General features: G+C 42.9%; 2 protein-coding genes across 7 annotated transcripts; both read left to right on the top strand.

The window, feature by feature from the left end:
* Positions 1–244: 244 nt before the first annotated feature.
* On the top strand, positions 245–10882 carry map7d2a (MAP7 domain containing 2a). 4 transcript variants are annotated; one of them, XM_057053488.1, is made up of 18 exons: positions 245–533; positions 1672–1764; positions 2107–2199; positions 2299–2376; positions 2729–2892; positions 3404–3500; positions 3817–3906; positions 4982–5091; positions 5179–5288; positions 5377–5560; positions 5648–5738; positions 5829–5964; positions 6043–6181; positions 6310–6414; positions 6513–6563; positions 6757–6796; positions 8847–9453; positions 9534–10882. In XM_057053488.1, exons 1-18 carry the CDS (start codon positions 497–499, stop codon positions 9787–9789), a joined length of 2481 nt encoding a protein of 826 aa, XP_056909468.1. In that variant the 5' UTR covers positions 245–496; the 3' UTR covers positions 9790–10882. The 4 variants fall into 4 exon arrangements, with proteins under 4 accessions (XP_056909468.1, XP_056909467.1, XP_056909466.1 ...); XM_057053487.1 differs by having other exon boundaries at positions 5636–5738; XM_057053486.1 differs by having other exon boundaries at positions 5377–5738.
* Positions 10883–11774: 892 nt separating this feature from the next.
* Positions 11775–18042, top strand: si:ch211-114c12.2 (uncharacterized protein LOC336578 homolog). 3 transcript variants are annotated; one of them, XM_057053492.1, is made up of 10 exons: positions 11775–11892; positions 12750–12811; positions 12945–13619; positions 13952–14557; positions 16553–16656; positions 16768–16942; positions 17026–17101; positions 17229–17297; positions 17372–17539; positions 17624–18042. In XM_057053492.1, the coding sequence occupies exons 2-9, from the start codon at positions 12771–12773 to the stop codon at positions 17510–17512; spliced, it is 1887 nt and encodes a 628-aa protein (XP_056909472.1). In that variant the 5' UTR covers positions 11775–11892; positions 12750–12770; the 3' UTR covers positions 17513–17539; positions 17624–18042. The 3 variants fall into 3 exon arrangements, with proteins under 3 accessions (XP_056909472.1, XP_056909473.1, XP_056909471.1); XM_057053493.1 differs by having other exon boundaries at positions 16771–16942; positions 17372–18042; XM_057053491.1 differs by having other exon boundaries at positions 17372–18042.
* Positions 18043–18090: the final 48 nt, after the last annotated feature.

Genomic DNA, 18090 nt, shown 5'->3' with positions numbered 1-18090 from the left:
TATATTCTTGTATTCTCTGTTTCAGAGTCTGGTTTTGATCCATTTTCCGAACACCATGCAATAACAATACAATAAACGATAAACCATATGGTGTAATTTTTATTTCACATGCACAAATTTTGCTAGAAACACACCGAGAGACTCTGTCGTTGCATCCAAACCACCATTAACCTCGCTAAAAACTGTTTTGTGTTAGCTTTTCCCCCATGTACCGTTGGACTAGATTGTTTTTACGCGCTGACGCACAGAGCGCTCCATCAATAATCAGTTCGACTGTGCGCAGCGTCATCTCTGCCCCAGCATCCCCCCGAATCGTTCACACATCATTCTGCTGTGCCCTCTCTCTCTCCTCCCACAATGACATTCATACAATCCATTTGAGCGGACTTCGGCTTTTTGGAGGGGTTTGGCGTTGTTTGTGTGTTTTTTGCTTAGAAGAAGGGCAAAAATCAGCTTTAACTGCATCGGAGTGTTCTGCGTATATGCGATTAGAACCATGGCCAAAGCAGTCGCTCCATCTACCACACTGACAGGTAAACCTAAGATCCGAGTCGCAAGGTTGTTATTGCGATGATTTTGCTGTAATAGAGTAACGATTCCAAGCGAATCGTGAGTGACGCAGTGACATTTCCACCGCTATAACGAAGAGCAGGCGACACTGTTCTTAATTCGCTTTGTGCGTATTGTTTTCACTGGAGCAGGTCAGCGGTCGTAATTAGATTGGATTTTTTTATTTTCATGTAAAATTGAGCTTGTGTTTGGTGAGTGACTTTCTATGCGTTTCTAATTTTCTTCCATTGTTCGATTGACACCTTATTGTGGCACCATATCAGCTTTAAGTCAGGGCGCCGATCACTTTAAAGCAAAAACAGCTCAGAATTTATGATGACGCCATTCAATCTGATAACAGAATGGGTGTGGAGAGGAAGTCCTGGCATTTAATTCCCATTAGCATCAAACTATTGTGTCATGTCCTTCTCAGCTGAGGCTGGGTCCTTTTCCAGAATAGGGTGATGGTGTGAAACCACTATCTATGGCCCGAAAGAATAAAAATCTCATTAATTGCCTGACTAACTATTCCAGAAAGTAGAGCAGACTTGTCACAATAGTTCAACGCAAAATGAGAGATGACTGTTCTGGAGTGAGTGTTTGGATTTACAGATAAAAATGAAATAGGAGCAGCATCTGTTCACCCATTAGCTAAAATAAAGCTTAATTTGCGATCACAAATCAATCACTAACGATTAAGTGGATCTAATGGTGGTGATGGTAGATGTGAATAGCTATATCAGAAATATTCCTTTGAAAATGAGCATCCTCTTTGTGCAAAATCTTAGTTATTACATTAGTTCAGAGTTGCAGCTGTCAACTGTAATGCAGTTGTACTTGTCAGGATCTGGGTTTGATTCTTTAATTGTATCCTTTTGTATACATTTTATTTAATTTTGTTGCATAGTGTGATGTGACATTAGTTGATTCATTGATTTGTTCAATCTCCTTCCTGTCTCATTTTGTTTGTGTATCAGTCCATTGGTGCTGCGTCATTCCCTTCATGTCAAATTTGAATTCTTGTGTTTTGAAGTTTAACAGTAAGGTTAGGGATGAGTTTAAGTTAGAGTTAAATGGAAAGTCAATATAAATTAAAGTTAAGGTCCCTGTATGTGCCCCCAGCTGAAAAGATTTCATCACCCTCCATCAACCTGCTTCCTGACAAAAGATCCCCAACAAATGCTCACAGTTCTCCATCCAGATCAGCAAAAACAAGTAAGTAACCAACCAACCAACATCCTGTCAATGAGCCACACCGATGGTGGTCTTATCTGAACAACATAAACATCTGCATCTGTGTAAAGTTGTAATGATAATGAGCATGATAGGTCATAACCTCTGGTGGATTTGGCTGTTATATCAAGGACCTGTGCCACATATTGCATCAATTCTTCCCTTGGCATGAGGCTCGTTGGCACTTATAACGCACAGCAGTGCCATACAAAGGTCTCCCTCTGCTGGTAATCAGAGTACACTGCAGGTCACGACTGTGGCGCAGATGTCAGCGTCTTTGCGTTAAAGCAGCATGTGTTCTTTCTCTTCTCAATATGATTAAAGATCTGATGAACACAGAGAAGAAGCCACAAGTCAACGGATATGCCTCTCCATCGCATTTGTCGTCAAACATCAGTAACCAAGCAGCTAAGCAAAGTAAGCGTGTTTCTTTCCAAAAAATGTCTTATTTTCCATTGCGGTCTATTTTGTTCCTGCTCATTTATCCCTGCTGTGACATCTTCAACTATCCCTCAGTTGTGGAGGGTTACTTGAGAACGGATGACAGGATGCGATTAGCCAAGGAGAGGCGGGAGGAGAGAGAGAGAAGCCTTGGTAAGAAACGCATATTTTCCTATAGTTGCAAGTTAAAGGCATTTGGTTTATTCCTTCTTCAAGACTTTTTGAACTGACAACCAGTGTAATGTTAGAAAACATGACATGATCAAAGAGTTGCCACAAAATTAGCTGTCATTTAATATTAGCGGCTGTTCTGAATGACCAGATTTCTGGCATGCAGGAAATTCTGATTCCAAGTCTTACAGTTGCTGGTTTATCTCTTGTCTAAAAGTATTTGTTTTAAACGCCTCTGTGAACTGCCAGGTTTGAAGCCACACAGTGTATTTGTTCCAGTTATTACTCTTTTCTACCGTGCGCGAGTATATGGAGCAGAATGTTTCGCTTTCAGCGGCCAGAGAGCAGCTGATCCGGGAGAAGGAGCGTAGAGCTCGGCTGCAGTATGAACGCACCGTGGAGGAACGCTGGAGGCGGCTGGAGGAGCAGAGGCATAAGGAGGAGCTCCGCAGGGCTGCGGTGGAGGAGAAGAGGAGGCAGCAGCTCGAGGAGGAAAGGGTCGGCAGAATTAATAAGAAATCTCACTCACTCACTCACTTTCTACCGCTTGTTCCTCCACTGAGGGTTGTGGGGGGACTGGAGCCTATCCCAGCACAATGGGCCAAGGCAGGGTACACCCTGGACTGGACGCCAGTCAATCGCAGGGCTAACACATATAGACAAACAACCATTCTCTCTCACACTCACACCTACGGGCAATTTAGAGTTTCCAATTAGCCTAATCCCCAATCATGCATGTCTTTGGACTGTGGGAGGAAGCCGGAGTACCCGGAGAGAACCCACACAGGCACAGGGAGAACATGCAAACTCCACACAGAAAGTCCCCAGCCTCAGTCCCAACCGGGGATCGAACCCGGGGCCTTCTTGCTACAGTGCTAACCACCACACCACCGTGCCGCCCCTAATGAGAAATCTGACCAATGCAATTCATCTTAAATTGTTTTTTTATGGTTAAAAGGGCAAGAAAGCAGTCAGGGTATTAAATAAAACTCTGTTGTGGTGCACCTAGGAGCGGTTGGAAGCCCTAATGAGACGTTCAATGGAGCGAAGCCTTCAGCTGGAGCAGCGGAATAAACGCTGGAGCAGAGGCTTCCCGGCAGGAGCTGGTAAAACATTTCTAACCTTGCCATTATTTTGGCTGTAACAGGACAGCGACTAGCAACAAGGCAGCAGGATTTGAAATAATTGCAGTTTGTTGTATCACTTCATTTCATTGTGAGTGTGTGTGTCTTGTTTAAGACTGGCTTCTGAAGAAACCACAAAGTGTTACTCCTTATAGAGAAAAGATAGAGTTACACATCCTATAATCTCAGTTATCATCCAGCTCTAAATGAGGATGAGGAGTTGTTTTTAAAAAAAAAAAAATGTTCCTAACTCTGACTGCTCACCTCTGCTCTGCTCTGCTCCGCCTGCTGCCTGTAGGTGAAAGTGAGAATGTCCCACTCCCTTTTTCTGCCACCTCCGCCTTCCCCCATGGCATTGCCTCCCCCCTTCCTGCCGTCAGCGAATCTGGTAAAGTTAAGCCCCCACTTTTGCCCACCCAAATGTTTCTCCCTTCCTGTTTGTCCAACCGTTAGCGTCTCAGTGTTTGCTTGTCTTAGGCTGGACCTGACATTTCAACCGGAAACAATTGTCCTCTCACTGTCATGTGTGCATGTTGTGTTTGTTTCTGTATCGTGCAAAAGGCATTATTTTGAAGGAAACCGATTTAAATTGATCAAATATATCTGTCAGCCCAGCATTGCTGTGTGTCTGACTCAAATCAGCTCAATTCCCCGGATTAATTATCTCCGGAACAGGAACTAGGAAAAGATGAATGGGTCTTTTGGAAATTCTCAATGTTCCCTCCCACACGGCTCCTTTCTCAAGGTTTGAAGATGGATTTGTTTGTTCTGTTATAAAGTCGGGTTAGGTTTCCAAATCTAAGCGGATAAATGGCACTGACTGCATCCTTGCAGGAGGCCATTTCAGAGATTAATTTCACATGACCTAGAATAGAAGTATGTGCACTAAAATAGACACAGATACAGACCTCCCACTGGGATGGCTGCACTCTTTAGAGATAATACGGCGGAGAAGGGTGATGGATGACCTGGCGGGGTAGATAGTCTGGTTTTAAGTTTATATCAATGTTCAGTCATAGTGTCACATGCCGCAAATGTTGGAAATTGAGTTAGGGATTATTATTAATAGCTGGCATGCTGGCATGTGTGTGAATGCATCATTCTTTGTAGGAAAGTACTTGCCTCTCTTTCTTTATAAAGCAGCATTTAGCCCAATTGTGTTTGAAATTAAGTGCTCATTTCATTATGACCACTTTGACACTTTGCTGCAACAAATATTGTAAAACTGATGTGCAGCCATATTCATCATTTAACATTCAATAACTTCAAACTACTGCAACGTCCGACGCAAGGTGTTCTCCTATGTATCTTTTCTGCAACGTCGTCTGACCGTCTCTTAAAACTGAGCTTCAACTGGATGCGGCACACACTGTCCACCTACGCCCACTGACCATTTATCATTCGTCTGTCACTTTCTTTAACTGTCATTTACCTTGAAAAGTCCATTGTTTGTTATCCTGCAGCGCCCTGCAGCCCACACAGGTCCCCTCTCCGCAGCTCACTCAACCCTGCAGATCACAGCAGAGCTGGATTTCATCTGGGAGGCTCTCAGTCTACTCCTAATACCCCCAAGGTTGGCGTTTGTACACCTTCACACCTCACCTGCCAGTGTCAGAACACAGTGGGCAGCTTATGTTTCTTGTCCACGTTAAATGTTTAGAAAGAAAGGCTGCGTAGAGAGAGAAGAACTGCATCTCCCGGTTGTGTATCCCCCATAAGAAGATCTGAATCTCCTGCTAGTGTCACTAAACACTTGGCACCCACTTCCAAGTGAGACCATATTTGTGTTGTGGAACTGAAACATGCGGGTAAAATGTCTTAAATTCTCAGATGAAACATCAGCTGTGTGTTTTTGCAGATTGGGATCTAAGTTGCGCTCTCAGTCTCCAGGCAACACACATTACTCTCCAACAAGATATCCGCCAAAATATTCAACCAGTGACAGGAGAGCAGAAGAGAAGACTGTGGAGAGAGAAACCAAGCAGCAGATGACAGACAAGAAGACGACTGACAACAACATCGGGCATCCAGCTGAGGCAAAGGTTGAAATGAGCAAATCGGGGCCAAATAAAGGTCAAGTTTTTGAGAAGTCTGCTAAAGTCCACCTTTCTGAACAGAACAAAAATCAGTCCCCTGACAGAAAGAACCACACGCCTCTCAAGACAGATTCCTCTGAGAAGAAGGTGCAGGGCAGTGCTCAGAATGGAGAGTCAAAACAAGGTGCCACTGACAAGGATGCAAGTGAATTCTTACATGTAATTCAGTTTAAGAACATATTAACGAAGCTTTCATTATATCTATCTGAATCAGCACCATGCACAGTGAAAGCTGCGGCTGGCACAACGAATGCAGAAGAGGCTACGAGGATGCTAACAGAGCGCAGGCGTCAGGCCCGAGCACAGAAGGAACTGGAGGAAAAAAAGCGGGAACTTGAGGAAGAAAGAAGGTGAGTTTACAGAATAAAGTGTCTCTTAGAGAAACCATGAAGTGGACACGGGTCTTTCGGTCTTTACATGCACTGCAGAGTCAGAGAGGAGCAGGAGAGGAAGCAACGTTTGCAGGAGCAACAACTTCAGGAGGCAAAAGCTCGAGAAGTGAAGAAACTTGACAGACAGAACCAAGAAAACAAAGAGAAAGAGCAACAATCCCAACTGGAAAAAGAGGTGAGGTCATTACCCTCCCCCACTACCACATGCAGTATATCTAATTTACGTGGGGTTTTGGTTTGTTTTGATGCCCCTCCTGTTGTCAGTGGAAAATAATCCAGAATATTTTCTCCCCGATTTAAAAGAGAGAAAGAGCAAAATTAATGGCTCAGGAAACTGCAGAGCGACAGCAACAAGACAGAGAGATACAGAAGCAACAGGAGGAGGAAGAGAGGCAACTAAGAAAAAAGGTCTGCTCCCACACACACACACACACACACACACACACACACACACACACACACACACACCATCCTCTGATAAAATACATCTCCATCTTCTGTTGCAGAGACTGGAGGAGATCATGAGGAGAACTAGAAAAGGGGAAGCAGACTTGAAGGTACTGTAGAGAGACACTGCTGTCAAACAGACGTGCCACTTTAAACACCCGCTGATCGTGCGATCATTCTCTTTGATTTGAGAACCCTTCTTTTCTGTTTCATAATTAAATTTTACTGGTGGTGAGACTTGTGTTTTGCGTCCTGATTACCCCCAAATGTTGATGTGATTGTCTCTGTTCTGCACTGAATCAGAGGGAGGAGCAGGTGGACACAAAGCCTGTTTTATCTCCAGGTTAGTGCGTTGTTCAGTCACCCTAAAGCCACTTGCGTTTGCTTGCCGTCCCTGCCTCCTCTACCCGTCTCTGTATGCCTTGCAGCTGTAAAAATGCAAACAGGGCATGGTTGGCCTATGTTGTGATTCATTTATTGTCTTGAGCTTACTTAGCGCATGACTTTAGTTTTTGGTTTTTGTGGCATTTCAGTACAACAGATGCCACAATTTCAGCCTGCATTCTTTTCTCCTTGTATGCAGTAATTCTGATTATTATGATTTTGAATATTCAGGATAACAGTTACCTCTGGACATGCTTTTTTTTTTTTAAAGAATCATATTGCAGGATTTATATTCTTCTGCAATATGCAGGAACAGCCGCTGACTTTCCTCTTAGTGCTGATCTTGCATTTTCTATACTGTGATGCAGTGCACTTGGAGCTGAGGGTAGAATTATCTGCTCTTAAAATTGCCCTTGGAAGATTCCTTTAGGGAATGCTCTGCAGTGTAACACTCTCACTGTTCCAGTCCTACTGTAAAGAAGCTGTACAGAGGCTGATTTAATTCACTGTAAAAGCCAACAAACATCTTTGCAGCAGATAAAATATAGAAGAAATCATCAGTATATTGATTACTAAGGTATGTTAAACTCAAACAACGTTAAATTAATTCGATGTTGTAAAGCAGTGAAAGGGACGAATACATGAATACATCTGGATAATCCTAAAAGGACATCATTATTTTTTCATTTTGGTCTGAGGTGAGTAAAAGCAGTCATAGGTCAGAGGTCAAGATGGCAGGAGCCAGTAACATATGTGGAGAGCAGAGCCAAATATAAATGAAGGTAAGGACAAAAAGGTGAACCACAGGAGGATGATTAAAGACTTAAAAAAGAAGAGATGCAGCCAAATGGGATAACCTCCAACCAAAAGTTATATAGCATTTTTAAAAAGTAAAAAAAATAAAAAAGACAAATGAGAGGAAGAGACACAAAATCATTGAAGATATAACAAGATTAGTCCAAACAAGATTAGATTATACTGGGGAACAATTTGAAAAAAAAAAAAAAAAGATTGGTTGAGTTAGATTTTTATGATGATTAAAACTAAAAGTGACACACTGATTCCAAAACTGCAGTCATTGTTTTTCCTCCGCAGCTTCCCCTCCGGATTAGCCAAATTCCATTGATTAGCTGTAGTCAGACTGATTATGACTGGACTCATCTCCAGTTATTTGGCAAATTGTGTAGTCACAATTGAGCCTGTGCGATGAGACGTGTGTAGCTCCCAGTATGTCCGTATTATCAATATCCTATAGGGGATACTTTGAACAATAGGGGATCCTTTATTTCAAAAACTTGACGTGATAGAGAAAAATTGAGACCGGTTTTGGAATACGCACCCCAAGATGAGATGAAAACCGCTGTCAGACCCAACTCAACAAAGGTTTTCCAGTGTTATTCCCACTCAGTGGTGATAAGAGGTTGGAAGAATACTAAGTCCTAAAGCAGGGACAGGGGTGAAACAGTGCCAAAGGCAGCAGGGGTGGTTGTTGCCCTCAGAGCCAAGTTTGTTTTTTGCAAATTGAAATAAGAAAAACCTGAAGCTTAAATAATAATCGACATAATTATCACCGATCTGAGTAGCGCTACAAAAAGTATTCCAGCTGCACTTAATGGTGGCAAGAGCACAGCGGCCTCCATCATTCCGAAATAGAGGAAGTTCGAAAGCAACCAGGACTCTCTCCAAAACTGGCCTTCAGAATCACACAAAAATCCAATGGATGAAATCGAGCGTGCAGATGTGAGAAGGTTCCCTCAGGTCAACCCCAGTGCCCCAAATCCCCATCTTTAAAAAATATAATTGAACAGAATAAATGTGCTGTACTATGAGAATGAGAAAAGAACCAACTTGGAGGTGACACAACACTACATAATCCAAAAATGCTGAACTTATCTCAGAAATGTGGATTTATTGCATTCAATATCTAAGAGTGGGTTTTATTTATTTTTGGTTGAATGGTCTAAATATATTAAAGTGCACAGTAGTGTTGTTTTTTTTATCCTCCACAGGTGATCAAAAGACAGTTCAATCTAAAACACAGATGAATGTGCAAGCAAACCAAAAAGTTGAGTTCCAGGTTAAAGAGCAAAAAGAACCAAGCACAGTCAGCATGACAGAACGTGCTCACGTGAAGAAAGACCCAGCTGAGGCAACACAGGAGGACAACAAGAAGCAGCTTTTGGCCAAAGACAACAGTCATCACCTGAACACGGCTGAGGCAAAGCTGAAAACCAGTGATGAGCACAGACAGATGGATATCCTCCTCCAGCAGGGAGGGCAGGCGAGCCAAGCAAGACTGAAGACCACCGACCGCATAAGCGTGGTGTCACCAAAGCTTTCAGAAGAGGCTAAAGTGAAGGAAAAACAAGGCGTGATGAACGGAACAGCAAATGGTGAAGCCAGTGCGTTGATGAGAGGCCATGCAGCTGCTGGGATAAACACACAGCAAAGCCCGCGTGGGTCCGCTCCAGAGGGAAAAGCTAAAGAAGGGTTCTGGGTGGATGGGAAACCTGTTGGGACCCACCTGACAGGAGGACTCGTGTCCACACCAGTCATCAAGCTGGAGCCTCTGGGTGTGAAGGATTCATGTGACGAGATGCAGTCCATGGAGATCAGGTAGGTCATCCAGCTGTTCCAATCACTCGTATTAGATTGATCAGTGGAGCCATTAGGAAATGTTTCTGATTGCATTCCAGCCCTACGTCAAGGGAGGATCTTATTTCAATCCCGGTATTCTCACCAGTCAGTGAGTTTCAGCACAGCAGCGTGAGTAACAGCAGAGCTCTGGAGGATCTGATGGACCTGACAGGCAGCCTCACCTGCCCCAAACTATCCCCCGAGGTCAGCATCAGTGACTGCAACAAGAACCTTATTCACGGCGTTGTTAGTCCCGTGTCGGACAAAAAGCTCATTGGAATGTCACCTCCCTCCTCAAATAAACTTAGCACTTAGTTCCTTATGGCTGCATTAATGGGAATATAGCCATAGAGATGCAGAGATTAAATAAAATTCAGTGGCAGAAAAGGAATTATTCTGTTCTCGTATGCCCTAACTTTAGCTAGATGCTCACACAAATAATCCCAAAAGAATGTTTTGCATTTTATAGATGGTTAGAAATTCAGTGCTGCTAAAACGTGCTAAAAATAAAAGTTCTTGGAGAATCACTCTTATCAAGCAATGCTAATCCTGCATGCAGCAATGATCGACTTTGCAGGAATTCCATAGATATAACAAAGTCTCCCAATCCTTCACTTCATCCTTCAGATGACTGTTCTTTTGTTCTGTTAACTAGCACTTACTGCAGCTGAGATGGGACATTCTAAAACTAAAGAATTGAATGTCATCTCACATTCAAATCGTGCATAAACAAGTTTATTGAAGGACTTGAATTGCTTTAAATCTTAAACAGTAATTTCATTCAAAGGCTACTTGCCAACTTTGGCATTCTTGAAGTATAAAATCTGTTAAATCCGTTTTAGGTCCGGTAATTATTGGCCATTAGAATTAATTCTTGCAATTTTGTGACATTCAGTGAAGTCTTCACCTGTATTATCTTAACCAATCATCAATCTTTAAAATGCGACGATATCGTTTCCAGTATTACACCCATGTGCAATTTTAGTGAAGACACCTTGAGAGCGTCTCATCATTTCCTGAAGTTCAGTGCGGGTCCTTTACTCGTGTATGTTTAAACCCTCTAGGATTGTGTATAAACTGTGATGCCTAAACCATCATCGTCTCATGTCCAAAATGCAGAAAATATAAATCTAATTAATTTGTGCTTTGTAATGTCACTTAGAAAATAAAATAAAGGACTGTAATCCTCAAACATTAGATAACCTGTTCCTGTGTGTATGTTACAGATTCACCAATTAGCAGGTATTTACTGTATTGCATATTTAAAAACTGTTTTGTGTTGAGAAAAGTACTGTTTGAATAGGGGTGATTTTTAAAATTGAGCAAATTTGCAGCTCTAAGCTTTGCATTAACTTTATGGTTAGCATAGGCTACTCATGTAAAATGACAATAAACAAGCAAACAAAAATGTTCTGCGTTTGTCTGATCAACACCATCCGTGATTGCATTTAGTTTTCAGTACCTTCAATACATTTTGGCATTATTTGATCTTTATTTTCTCATATATATGTGTGTCATGATTTTTTGTTTGTATTTATGTTAATGAATTAATTCATAATAATTACTGCAATATTTGCCCTGGTATGTGATATATTTTTCTTCTTGCAAAATGCTCTGTTTGAATTCTTATTCATTGGTATCTATCATTTATCATTTATCTATGTATTGAATTATCATGTTTCTGTTCCAGTTAAGGAATTGTAGGGCAAATACAAAATTAAAATTTAGCTCATATAGCAAAAGGTGTATAATTACCCACGTATATACTATCCCTAATTCACTGTTTAGAATTGCAGAATGTTCCCATTCCTTACCTTTCCTGCAGTGATGGCAACTTAATTGCTGGATCTGGGGACTTTCCAAACTGTTGCAACCTGTCAAAAGCAACATTTACTTGCAAGACATTTCTGCTGTTTTGGAGACCGCGCAAATATATATGATATATATCATTTTTATCAAAAGTCTTGGGCATGTAATCGTTGAAGTTCACTTGATTCACAATTCTGTGTAATTGTCTAGCTAAATAGGTTATAATCATGACAAAATGTTGTGTGACATGTTGACCAACCTTAAGAAAACTAAAAACAAGGAGCATTTCCAAACTCATTTTACTAGGTTCACGAATGGATAAATGAGGTTGGGTGTGACACGAGCAATTCCACCCCATTTAGTTTATTGATATTTTGCAAACCAGGACGACATTGATGTATGTAGATTTATATTTATATAAGCCTTTAAGTCAGTAGGTTGACCCAAATTAAAGAAGAAGAAAAAAAAAAAACCAAAAAGATGCAGTTCGCATTCCGAGACAGGGGCGGCGCTGTGGGTAGAAACGCTGCGAGTCGAGGCCGCGAGTAACAAAACCAGCTCAGTTAGTTCGTCGTTCCATTACGTAGCTCTTTCCACATTAGCCATTTGGTGAGTAGATTTAAGAGTTAACCTAAGGTCTAATAAAATATTGCAGTTTTCGATGCAAAAAAATCTTTGTAAAAAGCTTTGTAAGTACACGCGTAATGTGCTTGCATGTTTGTAGCTTTACCAACTAGCTACATAAAAAAGAACAGGCCTTCGCAAATGTGGCGAGGCGATAAGGTCGTTAGCTAACACACAAGAAGTTGTCCGCAGTCTACAATGGAAATATTGTGTATTTGTACCAGCATTTCTACTGTCACCGAACGGCTGTGTATTATTTTAATTTGTCTGCAGGAGTAACCTTTTCGTTGGTTGTTCATTCCATTTTGCTGAGGACCGTACGTCTAAAAATACAAACGCTAGTTGGCCCTGTTATTGGTTGGATTGAGACCAACGCTAACATAACGAGACAAACTTTGCTTGTGGTAGTTTCGTTCAGGTAGATTTCGATAGTTACGGGAGTCAAGTGTTGTTATTTAGTAACAATACCCTTTCTTTTTTCCCGGTAGTTTTGCCGAAACCCGCATGGTTGCTACCGTGTTTCACTAACGATCTGTTACAGAGCAAATGAGACTCGGGAGTTGTGTCGTTTGCGTTGCCGTTTTGATTTTTCATACCAGAAACTTGTACTTAACAGCTTTTTAACCGTGCACCGCTGTCTCCTCTCTGTTCATAACTTCAGGGTAGCACACCAACTGGCCCTTAGCTTTTGTGCCCAACATAGACGTTAAAGTGTTAACCGAAGACATTTTCCGTCGTGAGCGTTTGTTGCATTATTCTATTTTTTCTTCAGATATGTGAATATACTCTGGCGAGTGTTCACCCTTAGGGTAAATGACACAATGGTTAATGCTTATTTATAGATCATCCAACGACTTCCGAAAATGGTTCGACCACATTTTGGACCGCCACGTTTGAAACCCAGGTAATCTGTTATTTATGTGAAGCTGTACCCAGCTACTTTTTACTATTTGTTTTTAAGCTTTATGTACTCAAGAGTACAAAATAGCTACACCAGGAGTTTTGATCTGAAGTTTTTCCTCTTGTGCCCTAATCAGACCTTACAGAGATGGTCATAGCAGTGGACCGAATGAAGGAAATTACAGCCCCGACTCCAAAAGAAGAGATGACCAGAATTATTCGACGAAAGCACCTTATAACTCAAGGGAATCCAGAGGAAGGGGACGACCTCCGGGTGTCCGAAGAGTGCCGTTGATGGGAGAGCATAGGGAGTCACGATTTAATCACTGGAGGTCACCAAACCAGGACTCCTATCAGTCATACCCTCCCAAAATGGAACCGCACCATAACCAGAGGAGGCCTTCTCCACCGAGGCAGAACCGCCCCCCCTACGATCATCATTTCTCATGTGGTCGTACTCCGACTCGTGGATCCCACAGCCATAGAGGCCCACACTTCCATACCCACCCCTCAGATCACCAGCCACCATCCTCGAGACATTTTCACAACCACCCAGCTGACAGGAGGCCAGACTCGGCACCCACCACCCGTGGTTCTTTCAGGGGCCATAAAAGGCAGCCGCCATTTGGGCATCCGGATCACAGAAATCGCTACCCTCGTTACAGTCCCAGAGAAAGGCACCATGAGTACACAGGACTGAAGCGCTGGAATGAGGATGGAGGATTCTCTCATCCACACAATGGAGAACACAGGCCCTCTAGTTCCCAGAGGAGCCCAAGAGAGATGCATGGGAGAGGCTTAATGCCAGAGAGGTACAAGAGTGATGTAATGGTCCCTCCTGCTGGGTAAAAGTATTTTAGAGGATACCTGGTGCTTGCCAAGCGTCCCAAACAAACAGATGGTATTGAATACCTCTGGTATGCCACAGCTAGTGAATAGCGGGGATTAAGTTTCTCTAATTGTGGTGTCAGTGCCAGCGAGAAGAGTGTTATCTTTAATTATTTTACTTCTCAACTTTCTGTCATGGCATTATCAAGGGGGCTGCTTTAAGAAAAGAGAAAAAAAAAGCAAAATTCCACCTTCCACTTGACATGCCAGTGGATCTATCATTTTAATGATTTTTCTATTGTTTGATGGAATACAGGTGGTCATCTGATCAAGACTCCAGGCGACAGCGTGGCCCGGGGGAGAGGCAGGGCAGCAGATCCCACAGTAGAGAGAGGGCACAAGATGTCTCTCACCTGCCCCCTTTAAGGTCCCCCTCATGGAAAAGGGGCCCATCGCCTTCTTCCTATCATCAGAACCCACAGGAGACTGGACCCCGCAAAAGATTGCGATCAGACATTCGCATACCAGACGCTCCACAGGATTATGGCAACCCCAAAAACCACAGACCCCAACCACTTAATGTTGCAAGGCCATTCGGTGGTAGACCTTTGTCTTTTAGGGATAAAAGTTTCCTACTAAAGAGCAGACAAGTCAGAACAGAGTCCCTCATGAAGCTCAAATTGCCTCCGTATATAAAGCCCAGGCTCGGCCTAGGCGACCCTGTTCCTCGGGGAGATGTCAGTTCTGTTCTTGAATTGAGGAAGAGACGTTTCCAGTCTGATTTTCCCCTGACAAAACTGGAACCAAGAGGAAAACCAGAACAGTCAACCTCCAAAGAGGACAGCAGTACCAAGTCATCTTCAAGAGATTCTGATTCAAGCAAAGAACAGGTGGAGTCTCACCGGGCCTTGAACAAACACAGGTATGGTATTTTCCTTCTCGCACTGTTCGCAGGGGCTTGATGATGATTAGGAGGTCAACAAAGAATGTGTGTGAAAATGGTCCCAGCTGTGGAAAAAGGAGATGTCATGAGATAAATGTGCAACACTGGCTCGGTTGATGAAACGTGAGCTGAAGAGAACGTGCTATGTTACACGCTCGATAATATCTACACTGCCCTAAAGCCAGTGCCGCCTGACCCAGAGTTAAATCCACTGATAAGGAATGTGGAGAAAGATGATTTGTGCTGTTGGAAAGTTCTGCCTCGGCTTGTTCTGATGACGTCTTCATCCTCAAAAGAGAACAAAACTGGGCCGAATCTCAGGATAAAGCACAAAACAGTAATATCAGGAAACAAATTCAGATGGAAGAGGATTGCGCCATAAAGTGCCGAGCTGTTTAATTGCAACTTGATGAATCGAATTTTCGGAGGAATTGCTTCTGGTGAACATCCCAGTTTGATGAATCTCCGCTGAGCTCACAGCAACCACAAATGTCGTCACTTAAAGCTATTGCTGATAGGATGTTGGATGATATAACGAGAACGAAAGCAACGAACCGCTCCTAGAGGATTCTTTCCCCCCTGAAGAACAAATTTGCTGCCCTTGGAATTGGATGAGTCCAATACACACGGCCTCTTTCTCATTCATTTTTGGATCTTGCACGATCATGTGCAGCAAATTAACAGTTTAGAATCGTGCTACTTTTTAAAGGTTGATTGAATTTAGAATTCTGCGCAGCGTCGGCCCTTTGGAAAGCGCGCAGTTTTTTCATGCCATGCTGTTTTACATGCACGTCCTCCGCCATGCATCCTGCCGCTCTTAACCTTTTATCGCAAGTGACAATTGCATGTTTGCATTGACCCGATTGAGTAAGTGGGGCACGAACTGCAAAAGCTCCCGGGAAGAGCTGTTTTTCCTCATGTGATCCAGAGTCTTGACTTCCACTCCAGTGTATCCAGACAAGGATGCATGTATTAAGCAGTAGCTGCAGCTGGCATGAAGGACTACGATGAGGCATTCGGAAAACTCTGGAATGAGCAACGGGCATGTGTCACCAATTTCCACGGCAACCACACAGCAGCCATTTGAAATGAATGAGACAACTGTGGTCTTGCTGAGAAGACACAGATCATTAAAGGATCAAAGTGGAACCCCAAAGATCAATGAGAAGAGTTGAAGTCTGAGCTTCTCTTGTGAACGCTTGTGAGCAGGTCACCCCAACCTGGATCAGTCCATCAAATGAAGTTTAGACATCAGCCTTTCCACATCAGCCCTTTATTCTCCTGGAACCTGGAAATGCCACTGGAAGAGCACAAACGGGCCCCCTCCTTTTATACATTAAATGTCTGCCTTCTCTTAAGTTGATGTCGAAAGCCCAAATGTTTGAAAAGTTCTAAAGGGAATGTCGATTGTGGGAACCACAGAGTCTTCAGTCAAATCAAGGCCTGGACTTGTGATCAGTAAATCGTCTATAAAGTCACTGGACGTTAACGCCATCAAGATGACCAGCCCAGCTACCTGGACCTGATGACCCCCCTTGCTTTCCATCCCTAAATGTCTCAACTCATCAACGTCTTACATCTGCTGAAATGCTTTGGATGGCTGAAAACGGTGGATTAACTGCCCTGGTTATCATCTTGTACCTCTGAGGGAGGAATAATGGAAGATGTGATTTGATAAAGTTCTCATCCAGATTTGCCCGGTCTAGCTACCGCAAACTAATTGGAGCGCACACATTGAGTACAATTGATACAAAAGTAGGACTAAAAGGAGCATGGACAATCCGTGGTTTTGTAAGTACCGTTATGTGAAGCATGGCTTTATGATTTTTGGTATGCCTGCAAAGCAAACGTAATTATTTTAAATTGTTGACTTGGCAGGGTGTTTTAAATATAATGGAATAATGAACTTGATGTAAAATGTTCATGTCATCGGGGTAGAAATGTGGACTAAGTGGTCTGTTGGTCCTCCCCCAGGTCATCTCCGATAGAGAAACGGGACCTTGTTGTTCTGTCCCACTGGGACTCCTCGTCCAAGGACGGCTCTCCTCACAGATCCCAAAGCCCAAAATCCAAACCAGGCGAGTCAGTTATTGAACAATGAATCAGTCGGTTTCCTGTTTCCTTGTCTGTCTATTATACTAGAATTTTCTGGAATTTTAAAGGTATTTCTTTGTTCAAACACGTTACAGATGATGATGATGATGACGAAGAAGAAGAAGATGATGATGAAGAAGAAGAAGAAGATGATGATGATGATGATGACGACGACGACGATGCAGAATCCAGCCGGCTTTCAAAGACAAGTGATTCGAGGTCATTTCCTGACGAGCAAAGGCGAAATTACCTGGACAAGAGGGCGTACGGGTGCGTGTCAAAAGTATATTTGAAACAAGGTTTTGTCGAGGTTAAGTGCTTCATTAGTAACCATCGTCATTTGGATGTCTCAGTTTCAGGCCCTTCGGCATGATGCCGGACCACAGAACTGGACGGCCCTTCCGGAGACCAGGACCTGGACCTCTGCAGGTGAGTTAATGTCGTTGATGTTGTAACAACCTTCTAATATCAGCAATTACAGGCTGGCCAGAGCGCTTTAATTCAAGATGCTTAAATGGATTCCTCTGTGCAGATTATTTTGGTCTTTGTTTTTCAGAGGCCGAGATTCCCCGGTGGTTTCAGAAGGCCGGGCCCCGAGTTGTCAGGACATAGAAGACCCCTAATGGTGTGTGCACGGCAGATCAGCCGTTTCCTCCTTTGTTAACAATTGTCAGTAACTGTTTCTTTACTGCACATCAGGAGACGTTTGTGCCACGGCCCTTCCCACCTCAGAAGCCAACATTCAAGAAAAGTCAAAGCATCGTGTACAAATACCGCAGCATGAGAGTCGTACGTCAGCACCCGCGATACAACAGCGGACCCAGTCACCAGCACTGGTGACGGGCGAGTTACCAGCACTGGTGACTGGTGAGTTAACTCTGAGCGGTACAATATAAAGCTGAACATTCAGAATCCTGTATTGAAGGTGTATTTTATCACTTACTTCTGCAGCTGTGATTCAGGGTGGAATTGGGAAATCCCCCTGATTTCATTTGGACTGCAAAAGAATTTCTTACAATCCTGACCTTCCAGGACACCCAAACTCTCATCTGATCAGTGTTCATGGTCCTGACCCTCAAGTAGTTTGGCGGTTTAATTTTATAAACGTCTTTACACGTTGTATTGAGTATCCGTACTTCTCTCAAACGTTTGATTGTAAAGTAGTTTATTTTTTTGACTTCAGCTAGAGCTTTTTTTTGTCTCTTTTGAGGCTGTGGAACATTTCATTTATCTGACTTGTGTTTTTGTTACATTTATTACACTAAACATGGGCGTTTTGCTTAGGGAAGGAAAGAGGGTCGCCTGGCCACAGCTTGTAAAGTTACTTTCAATTTTGTGGAATGACACTAAAAATAAAGTGTTTAACAAGCTGTTTGTGGATTATCTTGTCATTTGTGTGGTTTCTGCTCTGGAAAATG

Source organism: Takifugu flavidus, chromosome 14, assembly GCF_003711565.1.
Source record: "Takifugu flavidus isolate HTHZ2018 chromosome 14, ASM371156v2, whole genome shotgun sequence".
NCBI classification, from domain to species: domain Eukaryota; kingdom Metazoa; phylum Chordata; class Actinopteri; order Tetraodontiformes; family Tetraodontidae; genus Takifugu; species Takifugu flavidus.
Note: the sequence above shows the minus strand (reverse complement) of the source record. Positions and strands in the feature narration are given on the sequence as shown.

Bases quoted from the DNA above. Each gene is read 5' to 3' on its own strand.
- si:ch211-114c12.2 (XM_057053492.1), top strand. From the start codon at position 12,771: ATGGTTCGACCACATTTTGGACCGCCACGTTTGAAACCCAG. The intron at 14,558-16,552 runs GTATGGTATTTT...GTCCTCCCCCAG, and splicing joins CGGGCCTTGAACAAACACAG to GTCATCTCCGATAGAGAAAC. The intron at 17,298-17,371 runs GTGTGTGCACGG...ACTGCACATCAG, and splicing joins GACATAGAAGACCCCTAATG to GAGACGTTTGTGCCACGGCC.
- map7d2a (XM_057053486.1), top strand. From the start codon at position 497: ATGGCCAAAGCAGTCGCTCCATCTACCACACTGACAG. The intron at 2,200-2,298 runs GTAAGCGTGTTT...ACTATCCCTCAG, and splicing joins TAACCAAGCAGCTAAGCAAA to TTGTGGAGGGTTACTTGAGA. The intron at 9,454-9,533 runs GTAGGTCATCCA...ATTGCATTCCAG, and splicing joins ATGCAGTCCATGGAGATCAG to CCCTACGTCAAGGGAGGATC.